This window comes from Meleagris gallopavo, chromosome 1, assembly GCF_905368555.1.
Source record: "Meleagris gallopavo chromosome 1, MGAL_WU_HG_1.1, whole genome shotgun sequence".
NCBI lineage: Eukaryota > Metazoa > Chordata > Aves > Galliformes > Phasianidae > Meleagris > Meleagris gallopavo.
The window spans coordinates 182993667-183014251 of NC_139404.1; the positions used below are offsets into that span (position 1 = coordinate 182993667).

The 20585-nt window shown below is 47.6% G+C and overlaps 1 protein-coding gene across 3 annotated transcripts in view; it reads left to right on the forward strand.

Annotated features, from left to right (window-relative positions):
• The first annotated feature begins 14160 nt into the window (after positions 1-14160).
• SESN3 (sestrin 3) overlaps positions 14161-20585 on the forward strand; it is a 44245-nt gene continuing 37820 nt past the window's right edge. For 2 of the 3 annotated variants that reach the window (XM_085216345.1, XM_085216346.1), the window contains exon 1: positions 14161-14453. In XM_085216345.1, coding sequence (XP_085072471.1) covers positions 14349-14453 — 105 coding nt within the window. In that variant the 5' untranslated portion in view covers positions 14161-14348. The remainder of the gene's footprint in view (positions 14454-20585) is intronic. The other variant, XM_085216344.1, reaches the window with a different exon arrangement.

Below are 20585 nucleotides of genomic sequence, written 5' to 3' on the forward strand. Positions count from 1 at the left end.
GAAGAGCCCTGTGCTGGGAACCAAAGGCTCTCCAAAGCTTTCTTGACAATGTGCCCCTTGAGGGCAGACTTCATCAGATGCAATTTAAAGGATATCAAGCTCCTGTCTAATTTCATTCTTCTGTATAAGTAAATACTGTAGTTGACAACAGGCTGTTCCAGGATCACAAAACTGATAGGAACCAATGCTCAGAGCTGGAAATGGGACACGGATTCAAGACTCTCTTCAGGACAGCCAGAGGCCTCCCTTTCAAGCCTCCTCCTAACCTCCTGCAGGCCTGGGCCATGCACTGAGAGCTGGCTGATGGCTTTCCACTCATCGGAGTCCTGCCAGGAAGCTTCCCTTTAGCACACAGAGGTTTGGGACACATTGCTGCTCATCCTACAGCACGCACTGTCTCTAGTGAAACCTAGACCAGTCACCTCCATTTTACCAAGCTGCAAAACCTTCTCAGTGAAGCAGGACCATCGAGGCTCAGAGCATTAAGTGGCTACCAAAATAGTCTCCACTGCAGTATGGCCCCTGTGTTCTCATGCCTATATGATGAGATCCTCATCAGCATCAGAACCTGGACACCAACCAAGACTTGAGTCTTGACCCTACAGCTGGAGAGAAACTACACATGGTGGCCTCAACTATTGGAACAGGCTCCCAGTGCTGGAGTCACTGTCCTACGTTTTCAGGATTGTGGCACTCAGGGACATGGTTTAGCGGGTGCAGTGGTGAAGAGGAGACACTTGGAATAAACGATTTTATCAGGCTTCTCCAACCTTTATGATTCTATGATTCTATGATTCTAAGTATCTGTTTATTGAGCACTAGAGACTGATCTGCCCAGAGCAGAGGGAGACTCAGCAATTTCTTCTATGCTGGGCATCAGGACATGGCTGGAGCCATGGGATGTCTCCATTCCATGCTGACTGCAGCACTAGGAAGGGCATGGTTGTGTGCACACGGTAAGTCTACAGTACTAGCACAGATACTGATGCCTAACCTAGTGGGAGAACCCAAAGATCAGGCCAAGTAAATTCTGAAATGCCAACATACCCTAGGGCTTCTACTGATCCCATATAACCCAGTTACCTAGACTGCAATCCTTCATTCTCAGGATGGTCAGTGGATGATTATGAAAGTTCCTAGAGGTCCTTCAGCTGTCCCATGGGGAGATTTACATTTTGGACAGGTCAGTCCCCGCAGCTCAGGAGGGGGGGCCAGCTGTGCTCCCAGTACACCTCTGCTCTGCGCCTCACAGAGGGTGCCTAGCGCTGCCAAAGAGACACTCATGGCACAACAAAAACAACACACCAAACTGTAGAGAAGAAACGATTTATTCCCTGATCACTCCCTAGTGCATGCTGAAGCCAGAATCACCAAGGAATTGAGCTCAAGGAGTACTAACAGGACAGGGAAAGGAGATTGACTTGAAATGCCCAATTCGGGGTCCCAGTGCAGTTGTGTTTTGAAACAGAGGGCGAAAAGTGAGCATAGAAGGAGGCAGTTTGGCTTAGAAAGAAAACCTGAGCTTTTTAAATTCAGCTTTGAAGTTGCTTTTCTTTCTTTTCCTATTTCATTCTTCTCTGGTGAACACGTGGGCAATAAGTACGGGAACTGCAGCTCCTTCTGAATACTTTGTGAGCCTGTCTGCATCCCTCACCACCCTCTACATTTCTGGAGTTGCAGCAGAAGGGGCTCAGTGCTTACCAGTGGAGACCACAGCAAAGCACTGCCTGTTGCTCATGTTTGATAAAAGCAGCATCAGAACATCTGACTCTTTTGCAGGCATTTCAAATAAGCTCAAGGACCTGTTTCCCTTGTGACACCACAGCAAAAATATAAATAAAAAATGGTTTCCTGTTACAGTGGCTGTTATAAAAGTACCAACAGTCAAAGATTCTGTAAATAACTTTTAAATTATGGTCATGCAGTGTCAACAGGACATCCTGTGCAATGCCCTTAGCTAAGGAGCATCTCTGCTGTGAGCGAGTCCTGCTGGCAGGGCAGCGCTCGCAGCACCACCCAACAGCACCACTGAACCCAAGGGATCTAGAGCACAGCACTGCAGGAAGCTCAGCTCTGAGCCATGCCAATGACACATACTTGGTTACCTCCAGTTCCCATGTCACTGTTAAAGAGGTAAGGGGAAAGGCAACTCGGAAAGCAAATGGTATCCTGGGCTCCATCAGAAGAGGGGTGGCCAGCAGGGACAGGGAGGTGATTGTACCCCTCTATTCTGCTCTTGTGAAGCCCCATCTGGAATACTGCATCCAGGTCTGGGGCCCCCGATACGAGAAAGACAGGGAGCTGTTGGAGAGGGTCCAGAGGAGAGCCACAAAGATGATCAGAGGGCTGGAGCACCTCCCCTAAGAAGACAGGCTGAGGGAGCTGGGCTTGTTCAGACTGAAGAAGAGAAGGCTGCAGGCTGACGTCATTGCAGCCTTCCAGTACCTAAAGGGAGTCTAAAACAGGAGGAGTCAAATCTTTACAAAGCTACATAATAGGAGGACACAGGAAAATGGTTTTAAGTTCAAGGAGGAAAGATTTAGGTTGGATATCAGGAAGATTTACCAAGATAGTGGTGAGGTGCTGGAACAGGCTGCCCGGAAAAGTTGTGGATGCCCTGTCCCTGGAGGTGTTCAAGGCCTGATTGGATGGGGCCCTGGGCAGCCTGATTTGGTATTAAATGTGGAGGTTGGCAGCCCTGCCTGTGACTGGGGGGTTGGAGATTCATGATCTTTGAAGTCCCTTCCAACCCCAAGCCATTCTCTGATTCTCCAATTCTATGACTCATGAGCTGGGAAGATGAATTTGTGTCCTACACCAAGGCCTGATCAAAGCTGCACTTGCAGGGAGAAAAAAAAAAAAAAGAAAAAAAAAAAGGAAGAAGAAAAAAGGAAGCTTGAAAAGGCAGTCACTGAAGTTCATGCTTTGGAATGGAAAAAACAAATACGCAAAGCGGAGTTATTTTGGCTGTGCACAAACAGAGCACGAACGACGCACACGAAACGCCGAAGCAAAGCGCGCCGCAGCGAAGCACCGGCAGCCAAACGCCCGCTGCCCACGCGCAGCAGCGCTAAAACCACAGCGCCCTGCCGGGACTGCATGAGCGGCGCGCGCCCGCACCCGGCCCCGCCCCGTGCCTCCCCATTGGCCCTCGGCTGTGACGTCACCGTGTTGCTGGGTGGAAAAGCGGTGACGCAGGGCGGGCACGCGAATGCGCTGGGTGGAGAATGAATGGGGCGAGGGGCGAAGAGCCGGCACGTGCAGCCCCGAGGGAGCTGAGCTGCGCACAGGAAAGGGGGAGAAGCCGGTGGCAGTTCTGCGATCCTCTGTGGGGCGCTCCTGTTGTGTTCCCTGCACAACAGGGTACGATGCCTACGAGGATTTATCCTGTGACGCCACCAAGATGGGCAATGACAGGGAACGTTCTGTCCAGCCGCTTTGTGGGGTGAATGAACAAGACTCTCTGTCCATCCCACTCACTGATTGCTACCTCGGGAAATATATTCCTAATCCAGCGAATCAGGTTGCTCACTTTGTGCCCAGATCCGTCTCACTCAGGGGCTGACAGGCACAGCAGCTCACCTAGTGCCAGGGCCTGTATGGTGTGGCCACCCTGTGCCAGCAGCCAGTATCTCAGTAACTCACTTTGTTGGCGTGCCATGCACAACCTATGACATGCAGTGATCAGCAGGTTGCCACCTGAACCTTCACACAAAGGAGTGAGAACCAAAATAACAAACGCATTTTCAACTGGGGCAGAGGCAGCAGCCTTTGAATAGGAACTGCTGGATTAACTCATGACTCAGCTGGCTGCACGCTGTGGCACATGCTGGGCTTAGGGCCGCCACCGAGGCCGTGCTGGCTTTGCTGAAAGCAGAACAAAACGTAGGCAGGGCAGCGGGATGTTGCCTGCTCATCCTCCCTGTGAGTACTGGGATGGTGCTGGGAGACAGTGAGCTGGGGCATGGTGCAGGGTGCACAGTGCAGGGCTGGCCAGCTTTGCCATGCTTGTTGGAGTGGGAGGAAGGAGCCAGCCCAGGCGCCAAAACGTCTGTGAGGCCGCTTAGATCACAATGTTTTTCTGCAAAGGGATCCACATAAATAGAAGCCATTCATCCAGGCTGAGAGGACTGGCAGCTTTCAGAGTCACCCTGTCTGCTGATACACAGCCACTGCAGGTTTTGCCCTCTCTTTGATTTCTGCCTTCCTCCCCCAGCAGCAGAATTCCCAGGGCATCATCCTCATGAAACGGCCTTTTGTTTCTGGGTGCCCAAACCTGATGCATCTCTCTGACTCTGCTCCATTTCACTGCCCCGGCTGCTGGTGTCACCTTCCCAGCACCTCCTGGCCCGGGTGGCATTTCAGTATCACTGTTTTTCCTCTGCAGTCCCACTCCCGCCAGCCAGAAGCCAAAACTCCTGCACTTGCCTGGCCCCAGCCACCATCAGCGGGCCTCCTGTTGCCCAGCCACTGGCTGTGGGCTGACCTGACTAGAGCTGGGAACACACTGCCAAGCCATTGGTTCAAAATGCCTGGCTCTTTCATAGAATCGCAGAATGAATTGGGTTGGAAGGGACCCCAAAGATCACCAAGTTCCAACCTTCCTGCCACAGGCAGGGTTGCCAACCGCTAGATCAAGTACTAGATCAGATTGCTCAGGGCCCCATTCATCCTGTCCGTGAACACCTCCAGGGATGATGGGGCATTCACCACCTATGGGCAGCCTGCTCCAGCACCTCACCACTCTCGGTGATAAACCTCCCACTGACATCTACATAAATGATAGAATCATGGAATCATAGAATGGCCAGGGTTGGAAGGGACCTCAAGGATCATGAAGCTTCAACCCCTCTGCCGCATGCAGGGTACCGACCTCCATATCTAATACTATACCAGGCTGCCCAGGGCCCTATCCAATCTGGCTTTGAACACCTCCAAGGATGGGGCATCCACAACCTCTTTGGACAGCCTGTTCCAGCACCTCACCACTGTCTTGGTAAAGAACTTCCTCCTGATATCCAACCTATATCTTCCCTATCACTATTTACAGGTGTAAAAAGTTGGTTTCGTTCCTGTTTATAATCTCCCTTTAAATATTGGAAGGCTGTAATAACGTCTCTCCACAGCCTTCTCTTTTCCAAGCTGAACAAGGCCAGTTCCTCCAGCCTTCTGATCATCTTCATGGCCCTCTCCAAAAGCTCCATGTCTTTCCCATGCTGGGGGGCCCGGACCTGGATGCAGTACTCCAGCTGGAGCCTCTCATTCAGGTACGTTGCTATGATCCCACTCGCTGTGAAGCACAGTTTTGACTGTGTTGTCATCTGATCTCACCTCTGCAGGGTCTCCTGATTTTCTCCTTTTTTCCTTAATACTCCAAGGGAAGAGCCCCTAGCCATTCTAGGTTGCAAGTCTTCAGGATCCTCATTGGCAAGAGACATTAATAGAAGTGCAAAGAATGATAACAACTATTTATAGATTTTTCTTCTCTATGTATAGTTATGCAATAGCTCATGCATGTCTCACTGCTTCTCAGGATACTCTGCTACACTGACGTCACCTTTGCTTCTCAGTTCACCATGAACATCCAGCTAGCTTCAGCCAGCAGCTGTGAATAGCTTATTTGCCTGAGCCTTCAGCAGTGCAAGGAGCCCACAGCACATGCTCCTGTCATCCTCTTGAAAAGTGACGAGCCAAGTGTTAGCTCTTCTGCAACAATTTGAGTGGGAAAATTGCAAGCCTGCCACATGTGCATAATACCTGCATGGAGCAAGGTATTTGGACAAAAGCCATACAATGAATCTGTTTTGTCACAGTGCAGCTGCACTACATCCAGCCTCTTGCTGCACTGTGGTTGTGCTCAGGTCCGAGCATGAGCTTTGCACCCAGATGCCTGTCCCCAGGTGCAGTGCCCCTGGCAGATCTGCAGTGTTCAGTGACAAGCTGCAGCTGTACTGTGCTTTGCATCTGTCCAAGCAAACATAGGCACCAAGTTTCAGCACAGGCCGTGCCCATGCCTCGGCAGCGAGAAGCATTCTTCTCTTTTGATAGCTTTCATGGATGGATGTAACCCAGGTGCTGGGGGGGGGAGAGCCCTACACAGCTTTTTCCTGAGCTAATGAGAGTGGCAGCTAATTAGATGGCCAATATCCCACCAGGCCTTTTACCTCTCCTAAGAGATCCTGCCTTGACTAATCACGCAAGAATGAATGGCAGGAAAACGTTGATAGCAGAAGAAAATGAGATCACTCCAGAACTATCACACTGCCTTTCTGGGTGAACAGAACATAATCTATCTCCCTCAGTCACTCAGATAACTCCAGATATGCTGTGCTGAGCTCTTCCCATTGGTGCCATTCTCAGACACTCAGCTGTCACATCAGCTTTGTTCTCAGTTTAGGCATTTTCTGGCTTTACTTTTCTCTGCAGCTTATCAAGTAGTAGGCACTGTTCTTGATAACTCCTAAGATAACTACTCTTTCTGGACTTTTGTTTTTGCCATTCAGCATCTTTCATGAATGGATCTCACTTGCTCCAGGAAGCACCAGTCCAAAAAGCCCTGAAAGGAGATAGCAAGAGGCAGGTGGGCTTTAATTCCCCAGTGCTCTCCTTGTCCATTACATCTTCATAAAGCCTAAAGACCTCCAGAGCAATTCCAGGAGTGGGAAAGAAGAACCCAGTATGACAGAATCACAAATCCGTGCTGTGGGTTTGTTTCTGAATAGTGTCATCTCTCCATTGTCCCAGTGGGCAGAAGGAAAACTGGCTGCAGAAGGGACGTGCTTAGAATTCATTTTGCCGGATTCCAGCTGTGGCACATTTTCTGATTAAAGAAGTGCAGCCTGTGTTTGATCAAGGAGACATCAGTGCCATTTCAACCTCTGCCTTTATGAAGTTGCTTTTGTCCTTTTGCAGGTTTTGGGCAGCTCCTTGTCCCGCACCTTCAGCTAGCCCATCATTTGCATGGCAGCACAGCACTGCTGCTTTACTTAAAGGGAAACTAAATCTCCTGCCTGAGAACTATATGGGAAAATTTGCTTTGCATGAGCTGGCTGTGAAGAGGCAAATTCCCTGCCCAGCAGCAGGAACGTGCCTATGAATAGCCCCTGTGTATACAGGGTTGCACATTGCAGAACGACATTGGGCATGCTTTCCACCAGCCATCTCTTCCTGAAATTCAATAGACATTGATATTTATATCCAGCCTTTGAGGTTTAGCGTGCTTCAGCAAAAATATACATTTATTAATACCGCAATACTTTGGGTCTTACTGACTCCCACTGAATCTTATTCCACTCACAGGTACGCTCTTTTTCCTGGACTGTCATGCTTGAAATAAGCTAAGCCAAGAGCGGATGATCTTTCAGCGGAACAAGTAATATGCTGAAGGCTACATTCAGCAATATTTTCCTTATTTCACTTGATCAAAGTGCTGTTTAAGCAGAGGGCTATGTTCCGCCCAGCAGCAGAGTGGTGTTACTGATATATGGCAGCAGTGATCGCAGCAGCATGGCTCTGAGCACCCATTGACAAAGCAGAGAGATCAGGAATCTGGCCCAGCATCCTCAAAATAAGAATACTGGGAATGGAGCTATGCCAGGGAAGAATTTGACCCATACTGTTTTTGAAATGAAGATGCCAAATAATACAAAGATGTGAGCAGACCTATAGTCTGTTTATAAGAAAATCCGTGATTTATAGAGCCCAGCAAGAGGAAGGTTAAGCTTCAAGAGCAATACAGCATAACTAAAAGAAGTTATTTCTCCCTGTAAAAAGACACTTTAATAGAAATGAGAACGAATAAAATTCTCAAGATGTGACCTTGCTATGGAATACAATCCTGTTATATTTTCCTTTGCAGATCACACTGTTGTGCTGTACGAAGGCATCATTTTCCTTATAAAACAATTGTTTCCCTGATTCTGCTGCCCAGCATGTTCCTGAACCTGTGTCAATATCAATGCTTCTGCAGCAAGAATAAGTAGCCAGGTCTACATGCCTAAGATTCAGTCAGATGTGATGATGTTACTCATTTAATTGTCCAAACAGGAGCCACGTCCCACCATCTCCTGATGCGGGGCTCCACTGCTGGAGCTGGGGCTGCCGGCTCTTTCCCAGCAGAGCAAGGTGCATTGCTTGCATCCTGCCTTTCCCTTCCTGCAGCATCATAAATAGAGCTTATGCGTTCTGCAAAGCTGGGCTGAAATAGGTCAGAGTCTTCGAAGGCAGATCAGGAGTCACTCTTTTCCCTCAGGCAGTCGGGCAGTTCCCCAGAGGAGTGTTTCTTTAAGGCTGAACTGCAGAATTCAAGATTTCTCCTGTCCAGGAATGTTCCTGGCATTTTGCTGGTGTTCGATGAAAGAAGAAACATGCCATGCAGACAAGCCTTCAGCGCGTGTTTTGCTGGGGAGGATCCCGTGTGCTGACTGCCTTTGCTCACATGTCTAATTGCTTCTTGTGGGGACCTTCTGAAAAAACCCTGCTTCCACTGACAACCTGTTTTTTCAGGGTGTAACCATCAGAAAAATAATGTAGTGGGATTAAAAAAAAAAAATTCAATAAAAATAAGCCAAGTTTAAAACAGATGCAAATGTTTCATCACTTCAGCCCTTCTTTGTCCAGAAACAAAGAATAAAACTGTGTTATAATTCAAACTCATCTTCCAACATACTTAGATTCATATCTTGAAGGGCTTCAATGGGAAAAGGACCTAAATTATGTGCCATATCCCAAAGGCTGCTGAGCTTTGTATTTGTTGTGTAAATAATGAAAGCCATACCATTGCCAGTGAGTAATGGAAGCTAATTTCACTGATCAGCTCCATCTTTAATGTGGCATCATGCGGTACCACGTGTTTCATTTGCAAAATATGAACAGACAATTTTTGCTGCTTGAGAATTTATTTTTCAAGCAAGACAAAGACATCTACACACACAAAAACACACACACACACACACAAAAAAAAAAAAGGCTGGCCAGGCACACAACTGAGCCAAAACTCCCTCTTGCTTGCCCTCTTTTTGGCCCTTTGGCTTTTGAACTCTTGGCTCCTCAGCAGCCTGGCTGCCTCAGGAGGGACTGAGGCAAAATAGGGAGTTATTAATGAGGGATACCTGAGATCTGAAGCCAACAGCCAGCAACATCTTCAGGGAAGTGACAAAATCCTGACGAGTAAGCAGTTGTGCACACCTCAAATCCTGGGTTCATTTGCTCATGGGATTCACATCTACAAGAATACATTACAAGACATCATTTATAATTCTCCTGAATCAGGAGGAAGGCTATCTGCATCCTGCTTTTTGGATTTTCTTTCAATTAATGCATTTCTCCAATGTATCACCCCCCAAAACTGCATGGCCCAAAATACTTCCAAAGTGAACTTGAATATTCCCCAGGTCACCTTGAAGCATAACCTGTTTTTTTCTAGATGATCCCTATTTACCGTCTCACTGGCCTCTGTGGTTTCAGAAGGCTGAGCTGAAGTAAACAACACGCTGAAATGTATTTAGTGAATTATCATGCAAACCTCAGAAAAACATAGAGAGAGAAAGGATTTCTTGGTTGGGTAGTGATGTAATGTTTTTTAGAATTATGTATTTGTCCAATAAATTAGATATTAAAAAAGCCTATTAGGTTGGCAAGCTCAGGTCTCCTGGACAGGCTGTAATTGTTTCATACGATAAACATAATTTAGAGTGCTTTATCTAGTCAGGGTTTAAACGCTGCTAATGAAAAGGTGTGTGCCCCCACCCTCAAGGAAGAATTCCACAAACTCTGACGTCTCGCCTTCTCATGTAATTATCTGAACACTAATTTTGCAAATTTGTGTATGTAATTTTGAGGATGGGAAGTCATTTTGTAGTGTCACGGCACAAACCTTATCTGCTGCCCTTCCTTCCTCTAAGAACACAATAAAAGTCCTGTGCAAACAATGCTAAAATGGTGCACCAAGCCTGGTGATAATGAATGCAGGACTGTCACTTGTTTGACATGCTGGTAACGTGCTGGCTTTTCTGACCTTTGAGAAACCATATCAATTTTCCTATCTATCCGTGTTTCATATGGCTCTGCTGAATGATTCATGGACTGAAGAAATGAAAGACATGTAGCATGTCAGTCACCCATCTGACACTTGCACAGGGCTTTTTAGTGGCAGTCAGATGGGGAGAGTGAGTAAGTCTCCAGTTAGGTGTTCACATATCCTCTTTTTCTGCTTCTGAAGGTTTTTTTAATGAACAAAATTTGAGGATCTTTTAATTTCTTATCAAATATCTAGTCTTGTAGCAGTCCAATCTGAGCTACTGCATGGCAGCTGCCCCCTCTTTTCCTTTCTCTCTGAGCTGCCAGAGGTCTTTGAATTGCAAACACATCCATTGCATAAATAGTTCAGTTTTATAGCACTGATCTTCTCAATCCGACCTTTTCAGGAAGCATCAAGCTTTTGCATTTATGTATGGACAGTGAAGGAACTGTGCCCTTCTACAGCAGGTTTGCATCATAGGAAGAACATAGATACGGACCTACTGAGCACTCCAGTAGCATCTGCATGCACACCATGGCCAGGTGGACTTTTCCAGGACACAGTCCATCTACACAGCATCTTCTGTCTTAGCTTGCGTGGACAGATGGGCTTTCAGCTGATGATCGTTGGGTGCAATGCCTTCTGGAAGGCAGTAAAGATGCACCGTACTGCTCTCAACTTGCTCATTAGGGAAGTCCAGGCAGAAATATCACAGACACAAAGTAAGTTTAAAAGATGGCATCCCACCATGGTGTTGGCACTCATTACTGGGAGTGAAGACAGCTTGGTGTTTTGATGGGCTACATCTCTTAGCTGATTGGTTTGAACCAGCTCAAAGGCTGAATAAACCATTAGGTGAACTCCAGCTGCCCCATCTCATTCAGTTACTCCTATGGTGAGCACAAAAACCCGCGCCTGGCTGTAATGTCTCTCTCAAGAATGCACCTGAATCCTTGAGAAGGCAGTCAAAACCCTACTTTCCTTTGGAAGCATGTTCCTCTCTTATTAATTAATTTTACTCTTCAGTTGTAAGTAAAACTTCACAAAAGTTTCAATCATTTATGATAAAATTCTACTTAAATTGGTAACCACTTAAGCAAATCTGTCTTGGCAGGTCACTGATCTGTCTGGAAGGATGTGATGGTCTCAAGCCAGTATGATGCATGCCATTGAGAAAAAAATTCTCCCCCTTTCCCATACATGGCAATAACTGGCAGCCTCTTTGTGTGACCTCAGCAGAGAAAACTCGTATTTATAGAATTTACCACCTTCTTAACATTTCTGGACAGGTCAAGGTGCCAGGCTGCTGGTAACTAAACTACCTCATAATTTCAGGATTCAGCTTTCCTTTACCATTCAGAAACTGGACAGAAATTGAAGGAAACACACAGCAGTAGACAACAACTAAGGTACAGTTGGATCATGAAGCTGACAGGTAATTGTGAAGGGAGCACCAGATACTTTTTGTAATATTTCTTTTGAGAAATAAATTTATGAGGAAATCTTTCGGGAATGTGGCTGTGTTCACAAAGAAGACAGCTTGTGCAAAGACTTTTACACATTTGTTTAACTGGAAATGGAACAAGCCAAGGGCTTAAATTCAGTCACACAACGCACATGTCTTGTCAGGCACCAGGGCCTTGCAGATGACCTAAGTTAAGCACATGTACAGCATTTTACATGATCAGTGCCATGGGGATCCCAACAACTCATTTCAAAATACTGCATCTAGACAAAGACCTCCGGTACCTTGACTTTTTTATTTTTAAATTGTCTCTAGTCAATAAATTGTTTAATACTGATACTGGATATGCACTGCATCTGGCCCAGTTAGATACTTTTTTGACTTCCGTTAAGTATCAAAACTGATTATAAAAAGAAAAGAGAAGGAAAAAAAAAAAGAATTTCAGAAAAGATATGCAGGAGAATTTGCTGGGGGGGGCAGGAAAGAATGTTAGCCAACTTCTACTTGCTGTATTGTTTCCAGAAACAATGAAACACAAAGTGTATGTTTCTCTTGAGAGTTCTCAGACACTGAAGAACTGAATGGCAAGCCTGGGAGCCACAAAGGTATTTAAGTGCTTGTATTTTAAGGGAGGTAGTTCACAGAGTACTTCAGGCATCTGGGCCAGTACTTCCCACCTCCTCTCACAAGAAGTTTGTGGCAGAACAGAGACTAGATATCAAATTTCTCCAATTGTAAGTTGGCTTACACATCAGCTTTACTTTCACGCTCACTTGGCTAATGGAAAATGTTCCCGTTTGTAACGGGCTTTGCTAAAGGTCTGAAGTGGTCACCCCAAGTGGGAATAATTGTAGTGGAGAGGAACAGGACACAACCATGTTTCTGAGGATGTCCAGTCATGGGTACTTGTCACTGTCAGAATAAAATAAATGAATGTTACTAAAGAAATCTGAGTATTTGCCAGAACTCAGTGTTAAATATTAGCTCAATTAAAACCATTATCTTACTTGTGTTTCAAACTTGCCTGCTCCTGTCCTTACCAGCAGGTTTGAGCTCTGAAGCAGGCCCTTTGACAGCATATGACTCCAATGGATCTTACCCGTGCTAAAGAATCAGCTGCTGCTCATGGCTGTAACAACCCTGATCCTCTATTGCTTGTTCTAAAGCTTCTCGTTTCAGATAATATCATAGAGCTCAGCAATAAATACAAAGCCGTTTACATCATTCATGTTGTTTACTTACATTTTAGCATTACATTCAGATTAGCTGATGGAAACTAACCTGTCTGGCTTCCCGCTGTCTCTTCAGTGCTAATAGCACCATGCTGCAGCATGTGGGATGCAAACATGGCACAGCAACTACCTCCACTCCAGCAAGCAGTGCTTTCTCACATTAGGATCCCATTTCTACTGTTCTGCTTGAGGAATAAAAACCTCTTATATTTCTTTCTCTGTGAGTGCTACATTCTGATGCCTGTTGCTGTGTCTGAGTGCTTTCCGCATTGAAATGAGTGACGAGCGGCAGTCCTCACTGCTGCCGACAGCTCTGTTTGAGGTAAAGATTCCTTCAGAAGCTACTGGAAAGGGCAAGATGGCAGTGGCTGTGGTTTTACTTTGGTGGAGAAGTTTGCTGAGAAACTTTTCAGTAGTTCTCAAAGACAACCTGAGCTGGGTTCAATTAATCTCCTAAGAGATGTAAATTACTAATTTCATTGTGCCCTTTTTAGCCCAGCCAGTCTTCTAAATGACACAACGCGTGGTTTTGCAAAAACAGGAGGTATTCTAATGGATGAAGGCACATAAAGCAGATCACAGCTCTCAGGCGGGCCATTTACAATTACTTGGACAGGAGAAATCTCGAGAACGCTGTATGTAACACCCTAAGCCTTCTTAGAGATTTGGGGAGCCGTAATATTCAGTTTCCATGACCAAATCAAATCCTTCTTACCGTAATCTTTCAACATCAGAATGACACCACACGGTGTTTCACACACAGACACCAAAGCCTACACGCACACCACTGGGGCTCGAAGAGCACGCGGACGAGGAGCCTCAGCGCTGCTCCGACGCGCAGAGGAGGCGTGCGGCCCGGCTGCCCTGCGCTGCAGATCGCGGCCCTGCCGCTCCGCTAATGACACCCTCCATCTCTGTGCGTTAGCATGGAGCCGAGAAAACCTGACTCATCACTTCTCCCAACGCGGAAAGCCGAGCCGAAGCTCGCCGAAGGCGGCCAAGGGAGGGGCAGGCTCAGCCCTCGCCTCAGGCCTCCACAGCGCCATCCAGCTCCTGGCCCTCGCTCCCTGTGCCTTTCGCGCTGCTCGGTGCGGGGCCGGTCCCGGGGCCGGCTCGGTACCGCAGCGCGGCCGGAGAGACGCGACCCGAACCGCCCCCTCTCCCCGGCCACTGCCGCCGCTCCCCCACAGCCTCGGGGGCGGGGCTTCCCGCGCCTCATTTGCATAGGCACCCGATTGGTCAGCAGAGGACACGCGCCGACGCGCTGACCCCGCCTCTCTGCCCAACGCTGCCCAGAGACGCGGCCCGCCCCGCCCCTCCGCCGCGCCGGTCCCGCCCTTTTCCCCGCCCCTTTTCTCAGCTTGCCCGGAGATGGGAGCCGGCGAAAGCCCTCCCCATTGGTCGCCGGCGTATGGCTCTCGTAATTGGCCGGTCGGCGTAGCGGTGGGCGGGGCAGGAGGTGCAGATTGGCGGAGCGCGCAGGGGTGTGTGCTCGGGGGGCAGCGGCCCGAAGCGGGGAGCTGGGGCCGCGGCTGGAGGATGGGGGCGGCCGGCGGCGCGGGCTACTGAGCGGCACGGAGCCCAGCACAGCCGAGCCTCGGTCCCCGCCGCACCCCGGCCCGGCCCCGGCAGCATGAACAGACTCAGCGCCGGCTCCATCGGCGGCGGCGGTGGCAGCGCTGCATCCGCCGCCGGCCAGTACAGGGTGTGCGGCAATTGCCGGAAGGTGCCGAGACAGGTAGCGGGGGGCACGGGCGTGAGTGCGGAGGGGCAGCGGGGGGTGTTCGATGCTGAAGGTTCGGGGGTTGGAGTGGGGCCGTGGGGTGCAGAGAACCGTGGGGAGGGGAGGGCGAAATGGGCGCAGGGTGAGGGCTCGGGGCCGGGAGATGGGGGTGAAGGCAGCGGGGTAGGAGTGTCGGGGGACCGGCGGTGCCGCCCCGGCGTCCCTGTGGGGCTGCTTACGAACCTGGGAGGTTCGTCCCCAGCACCTTTTCGGGGGTGAGGAGCTCCGGGAATCAAAGCTGTAAAAAAATACACGAAATCACTCCAAAAAAAGCCGCGCTCCGTGCGCTGAGCGCAGCCCCGTTCCGAGCAGCTTTGCCGCCCCCCGCTGTGCCGCCCCGCTCCGCCGCCCCGGCGAGTTGCGCTCCGGTTGCGCTGCGCCAATGAATTAAAAGCGCTGAGCTGTGCAAACCCGGCCGCCCCGAGCCCGGGAGCGACTCCGATTCATTCTGCTCCGGGTTCGTCTTCCGAAACGCTGAGAAAGTCTCGAAGTCAGCGAGCTCAAATATTTGCGCTCTTTGTCCAAAATCTGTTTTTCTTCCTCTGTGGGTCAGGCCAAGTGCCAATCAAAGTTGTTTTTCCAGCCTCTCTTCCCTGCAGTACGAGCGCTCTTTTTTTTTTTCCTTTTTTTTTTTTTTTTTTTTTTTTTTCTTCTAAGGGTTTGGTTTTTGGACAGGAGGTGTGTGTTAGGGGAGGGGGAGGAGAGATGTTAGAGCCCGGTCGGAGGGCGAAGCAGATCTCAAAAATCATGTTTCTAGGCTGTTTGAATGGAAAGAAAATCTTATTAAATGTGCGTGCTTGGTATGCGCGGTTATTTTTTCCATAAACTCTTGGATCATGTTACGGCTGATACTCGGTGCTGGGCTCTGAGCTCAGCCTGCGAGAAATGCGATGGATCAGAGCTGCACATCGGCGGCTTAACCGTTTCCTGGCAGGACCGAACCCCCTGGGCTGCAGTGCTGCCTTTGGGGCAACGGTGACACGAAGAGAGGAGTCCTGTGGGGTTTAAGCCCAAAACAGCTTCAGACATGACATAAGCAGTGCCAAATATGCAGAGAAAGCGAGGAGGGAGTGTGCTGCCTTCTGCCAGATCATCAAAACGTTTTGTTGACAAATAAAGTGGTGCTTGGCAGCGCTGGCATGTCTGAAATTAAATCTAAATGATTAAGTTGCTGTTGGTTTTTGGAAGCTGCGCTCACGCCGTGCTGGGTAGGGCGGTTTTGTGTGCTGCTTTGATACTGGGGGGTAGGAGTAACATTTACGGTCCAGGTAACAGGAAACTTTCCCAAATTAGGTGTTTTTCGGTAATTAGGAAGGATAACAGTAATAGGATGAGAGGGAGTGGTTTTAAACTAAAAGAAGGGAGATTTAGATTGGATGTTAGGAGAAAATCCTTCGCTCAGAGGGCGATGAGGCCCTGGCACAGCTGCCCGGAGAGCTGTGGTGCCCCAACCTTGGAGGTGCTCAAGGCCAGGCTGGATGGGCCATGGGCAGCCTGAGCTGGTGGGGGGCAACCAGCCCATGGCAGGGGTTGGGATTGAATGGTCTTTAAGGTCCCCTCCAGCTTCAGCCATTCTATGTGGTAATGTTTCTATGGCGAAGCTTAGGAACCTGCCCTGGTTTGTCCACAGTTGCATAAACTGCTGCAAAACTGGGGAAAGAAAAGAGAAAGCTTGTAGCCCACGAAACTCAGCCTGGTCCTTGAGATGTGCGTTTTGTGCTTGCATTGGTTGCACCAGGACATCGTTGCATCTGGTTTTTTTAGGCAGGGCAATAAACATAGAAGCAGAAAGCTGCTGACTTCATCTGTAATCATTTAGAAGTTGGTATAATAAAATCACTGTAAATTTTAACCTTTTGCACTTTATTGGCAAGCATACAAGTAGAAAACAGGGAGAAAACAACAAGGCTTAGTGGAAGTGAGATGCAGATTTGACCTGAGACTCAGAGTAATAATCTTCAGATAAGTGCTGCCTCATCTGTTCTTTTGATGGTTGTTTTTTTTTTTTTTTTTTTTTAAGCTCATGTGATAATATGCTGGAAGGATGATTGGCCTTAAAATGTGCTGAATCTCTTCTGCCCTCCTCAGTCTCAAGCCTTTATCTGGAGGCACTCAATGCCTGCAGCTGGGCAGTGCAGTGTCAGTAAGACATGAGGCCAAAGCAGCCTCCTGCTTGGTGCCACAGGGTGAGACTGCAAATAGCCTGGCAGATTTTGGATGCTGATGGGTGAAGATGAGCTTCTCTTTCAATAGGAGCAGCCAGATGCAGTACTTCAGGTTTCAGATCATTTCTGATTAATCACAGTGATTTAATGTAACAAAGTTTTGTTGTAGGGTAGTGCCAGCAACTTGCTGAGGATCTTCTAGTTAAATTAGCCTACGAGGCAGATTTTTCATAATAAAAAGAATCCTTTCCAGTTGGTTTTATTGTTACGAGACACTTCAAGTAACCAGGTACGCTTGCAGAACAATTGCTACTGATCAGAGGGGCTGAGATGGTTGTAACCATGAGAGCTGCGTTGCTTTTCCTAATCAAAGGATGACACCCAGTGATTGGTGAGGCTGTTCTAGACTGCAAGTGAGCTTATTGGAAAGGCAGTCAAGGCTAATGCTGCAATTCAGCTTAAAATGAATGGAAGAATGAGCAAAACTAGATCAGTAGTTTTAGTTTGTGGATGTGGTGAGCAGGCTTTTTAACTAAAACGTGGTATTTTTGTGTATGGGGAGGCACATAAGCACATAAAGTGGTGTGGGAATGTTGGAGCCAAGCGTTTCATAGAGGTGGCTGAGAGCTATTGCTGTTGCAACATATGGTTGTCAGATCTGGAGGTGGAAAGTCCTCAGCTGGGTGCGAGTAAAGCAGCGGGCAGGGGCTGCAGCTTGTCCCAAACCCCAGCTTCTGTACCCAAAAGAAATCTGCACCCTGAGCAAGTCAGAAGGGTGCACACAGGAGGGGCTTGGTAGTCCTTTGGACAAATAACTGCCTCAGGAGGGCTTTGTGCAGTAAGCAGAGAGTCTTCAGAGGATGGAAAAACCCCAGCACATCAAGAAGTGTAAGAACAGGGAGAATTCACCAATTGGTGCAGCTCAGTTGCAAATGGCAATGCGTAGATAGTAAAAGGATCTTTTTTTGTGTTAGTACAGATGAGATAGAAAAGAAAATGAGCTAGAGTGGTCCCAGAATTAGATAGTTGTTTTGTGCCAGGTGTCAGTGAGGGAAATGGAGGGCAGTGCTGGGCAGTCGAGGGGAGCCTGAGTCCATCTCTCTCCTGGTGTCCTGGGAGAGCTCTCACATCCCAGATCTGTTCTCATTTTTTCACAAACCTGCCAAATGTGGGTGATCCTTTGGGAGGAAAAAAGCGCTGAATGTGAGGGGTGGAATTTTCCATGCTCTGCATCCCCCATGCCAGTCTCCTTCAACACGAGTTTCAGCAATAGGCGAGTTACTAGAACTGATGTAGAAGGAAAAGCATACAGATAAATGAAAAATGCATGTGATACCACCAAAGTAGGTCACACTAGACTTAAATCGTAGCCTTCTGCTGATGAGATCTGCTGTAGTGTCCTCTTCTGAGAGCTGCAGATTGACTGAAACTAGATCTCATTCATTAAACATCTGAAGTAACATCATGGGCCGAATTTCTGGCTTCACCAGCAAGTCAGCTGGAAGTAAATGTTCTCAATAGCAGAAAGTTTAAATAGGTTTGGAAAGCATTGGGGTGAATTTGTGACCGAAAAATGGAAGGAGATCTGTCAGTAGGATGTGGTAGCTCTGTGGGCAGGTGCTGCTGTAAGCTGTGCTGGCTGCTGCACGTCAGCTGTGCCAGCACTGTGGGCACTGCAGACCTGTGGTCTGACCTGTTTTTCTGTTTTTCTGTTCCTGTAGTGAGCAGAGGGGTGATGGGGCTGGAGATGGTGGTGGGCCGCAGTGATAAGAGGCTGGCATTGGCTTTTCAGTAGATCGCTTTCAAAACTAATCTGGTTTAACACTTTCCTGAATCATGATGGAAGTGTGACCGTTTCTCAGATACATACAGGCGCCAGAAGTGGTAAATATTGGCCATCTGGTGGAAGAGCAGAGTGTTCCACAGCAAGCTGTGAGACCTTGAGCAGCAGAATACTTAGAGTTGGGGTGAGGTGCAGTGGCACGGCATGTAAGAGTCGCCTGTAACTGCTCGTTACCCATAAATCTGGTAAAGCTCCATGGAGGCACCAAGGAGAGGGATTTCAGTGTACTGGAGGACCAGGACAGTCCGACAGGGTTTTGCAGCTGGGAGGAGGGAAGCCAGGATGGATCCCAGTTCAAAAGGTGCAGAAGTGAGCTGGGTGGATGCTCAGAGAAATAGATGACTTACTTTGCAAAAGGAGAGTAAAAGACCTTTGCTTTTTTAATTCAGCAGAAATATGGGGTTATGATGGATGTCTATAAATACATGAGAAAGTAAGAACCAGCAAGGAGAAATAAGCTGAGGAGCAGATGGATATAAAATGGTCATAAATACATTTAGGATGGAAAATTAAGTGTCCTGGGTTGTGAGGTTCTGGAAGAGTTTGTTCTAGGTCTAGATTGTCAAAAATACACCTACTTTTAAGATAGAAAGTGTTGTGAACGTCATTAAATGATGTAGTGCTAACAATAGCACTGGCCTAGACTTAGTGAGTTGAGGTCATGTCAAAAAAAAAAAAGAGAGGAGGGAGACTTTCATTCACTTTATTGTTTCACGTGGGTGAATAAGGAAATAGCCCCGAAGTGGACCAAAAATAGTCTGATGTCAGGTCTCAGAAGCTTGTGTAAGCAAAAATGCACGTCACCATGAGTCACGGAGGTGCATGGAGGTGCTCTCACCTATTCTGGAGAAGTTAGTAGGCCTCTCAAGGACATCTCAACTATTGTAAGGAAAGCCAGCCTGGTTCAGTGGCTTCTGAACATATGCAAACTAAAGCTGCTTTGCCTTTGCTTGAAAAACACCTCTGGTTTTCCATGACGCAGCATCTTCACGTTACTGTTCTGTGGCATGGTACTCCGGTACTGTGGTTGGTGTTGGATAACTGGCCATGATGCTTGGCAGAGCATCTTACTTTGTCAATCTGAACAATGTCCAGTGTAGTTTTGGGCTGCTCTTGGTCACTCTGTAGTTATCTTAACTCATGGTTGCCATGTAGGCAACTTTAGGTCTTTGGTGGGCTTCTTTCTAAAGAAGTTCTCACAACAATTTGGAGCCTTTGGCATGAAGAGCTAACTCTTTATCAAATCTGGTTGTAGTGACTCTGTTGTCTGTGACACGATGTGTGCTTTTTGTCCATTCCCTTGGAATGGAGCTGGGGAGAAACCAACTCAGGTCACTGCAGTGCTGAGCCCATCTGCACGGCTGGGACAGAGATGGGAAATGTGGTCTGTGAGGGTCCAGAATGTAAAAATGAGGCTCAAGGCAATCAACAAGACATTCACCATTTGGTCCTATTTTCCAGGAAGGATTGGCTCTATAAATAAATAAATAAACAAACCCCTTACTTAGCAAGATTCTTCCCTTCAGAATATATTCATCTGAAAGTCCAGTGACGATTGATTTCTGTCCTCCATTCTCACAATCTTACAGTAATTTCTATCTTGTTAGAATCTGATCCTTTTAAATAATTGTTCTTTTGTCTGTCTTTGTTGATGTTTGGCTTTGTTGTCTGGAATTGGAGAGCAGTACTGCTTCTTTAGTGTGTCTGCTCATATTGAGTGTTCCTGTTTTCTTCTGCTTTGTATCTGAAGTGTCAGTATAAAACTTTTTTGTGATACCTTTCTAGTCTCACGTGCTGAAAATAAGAATGCAGTTTTTCAGCTGACCTGTAGTAAGAGCGACATGGGTGAAATGAACCTCCAGTGGAGGACGAAGTTTTGCAGTGACGAGCTTTGTATGAACTGCGCTCATGTAGAATAGTCACTTTTATTTTAAAAAGTAAAAAAGAAAGGAAATGTATTCTCTGAATTGCAGAGAACTAATGGAGGCAGGAGGGGAAAGGGAGCGGGAAGGAGGATTTTCTTCAAAAGAAACCTTGAGGCTTAGCATTGAGAGCAAATTGGCCAAGCGTGGATGTTGT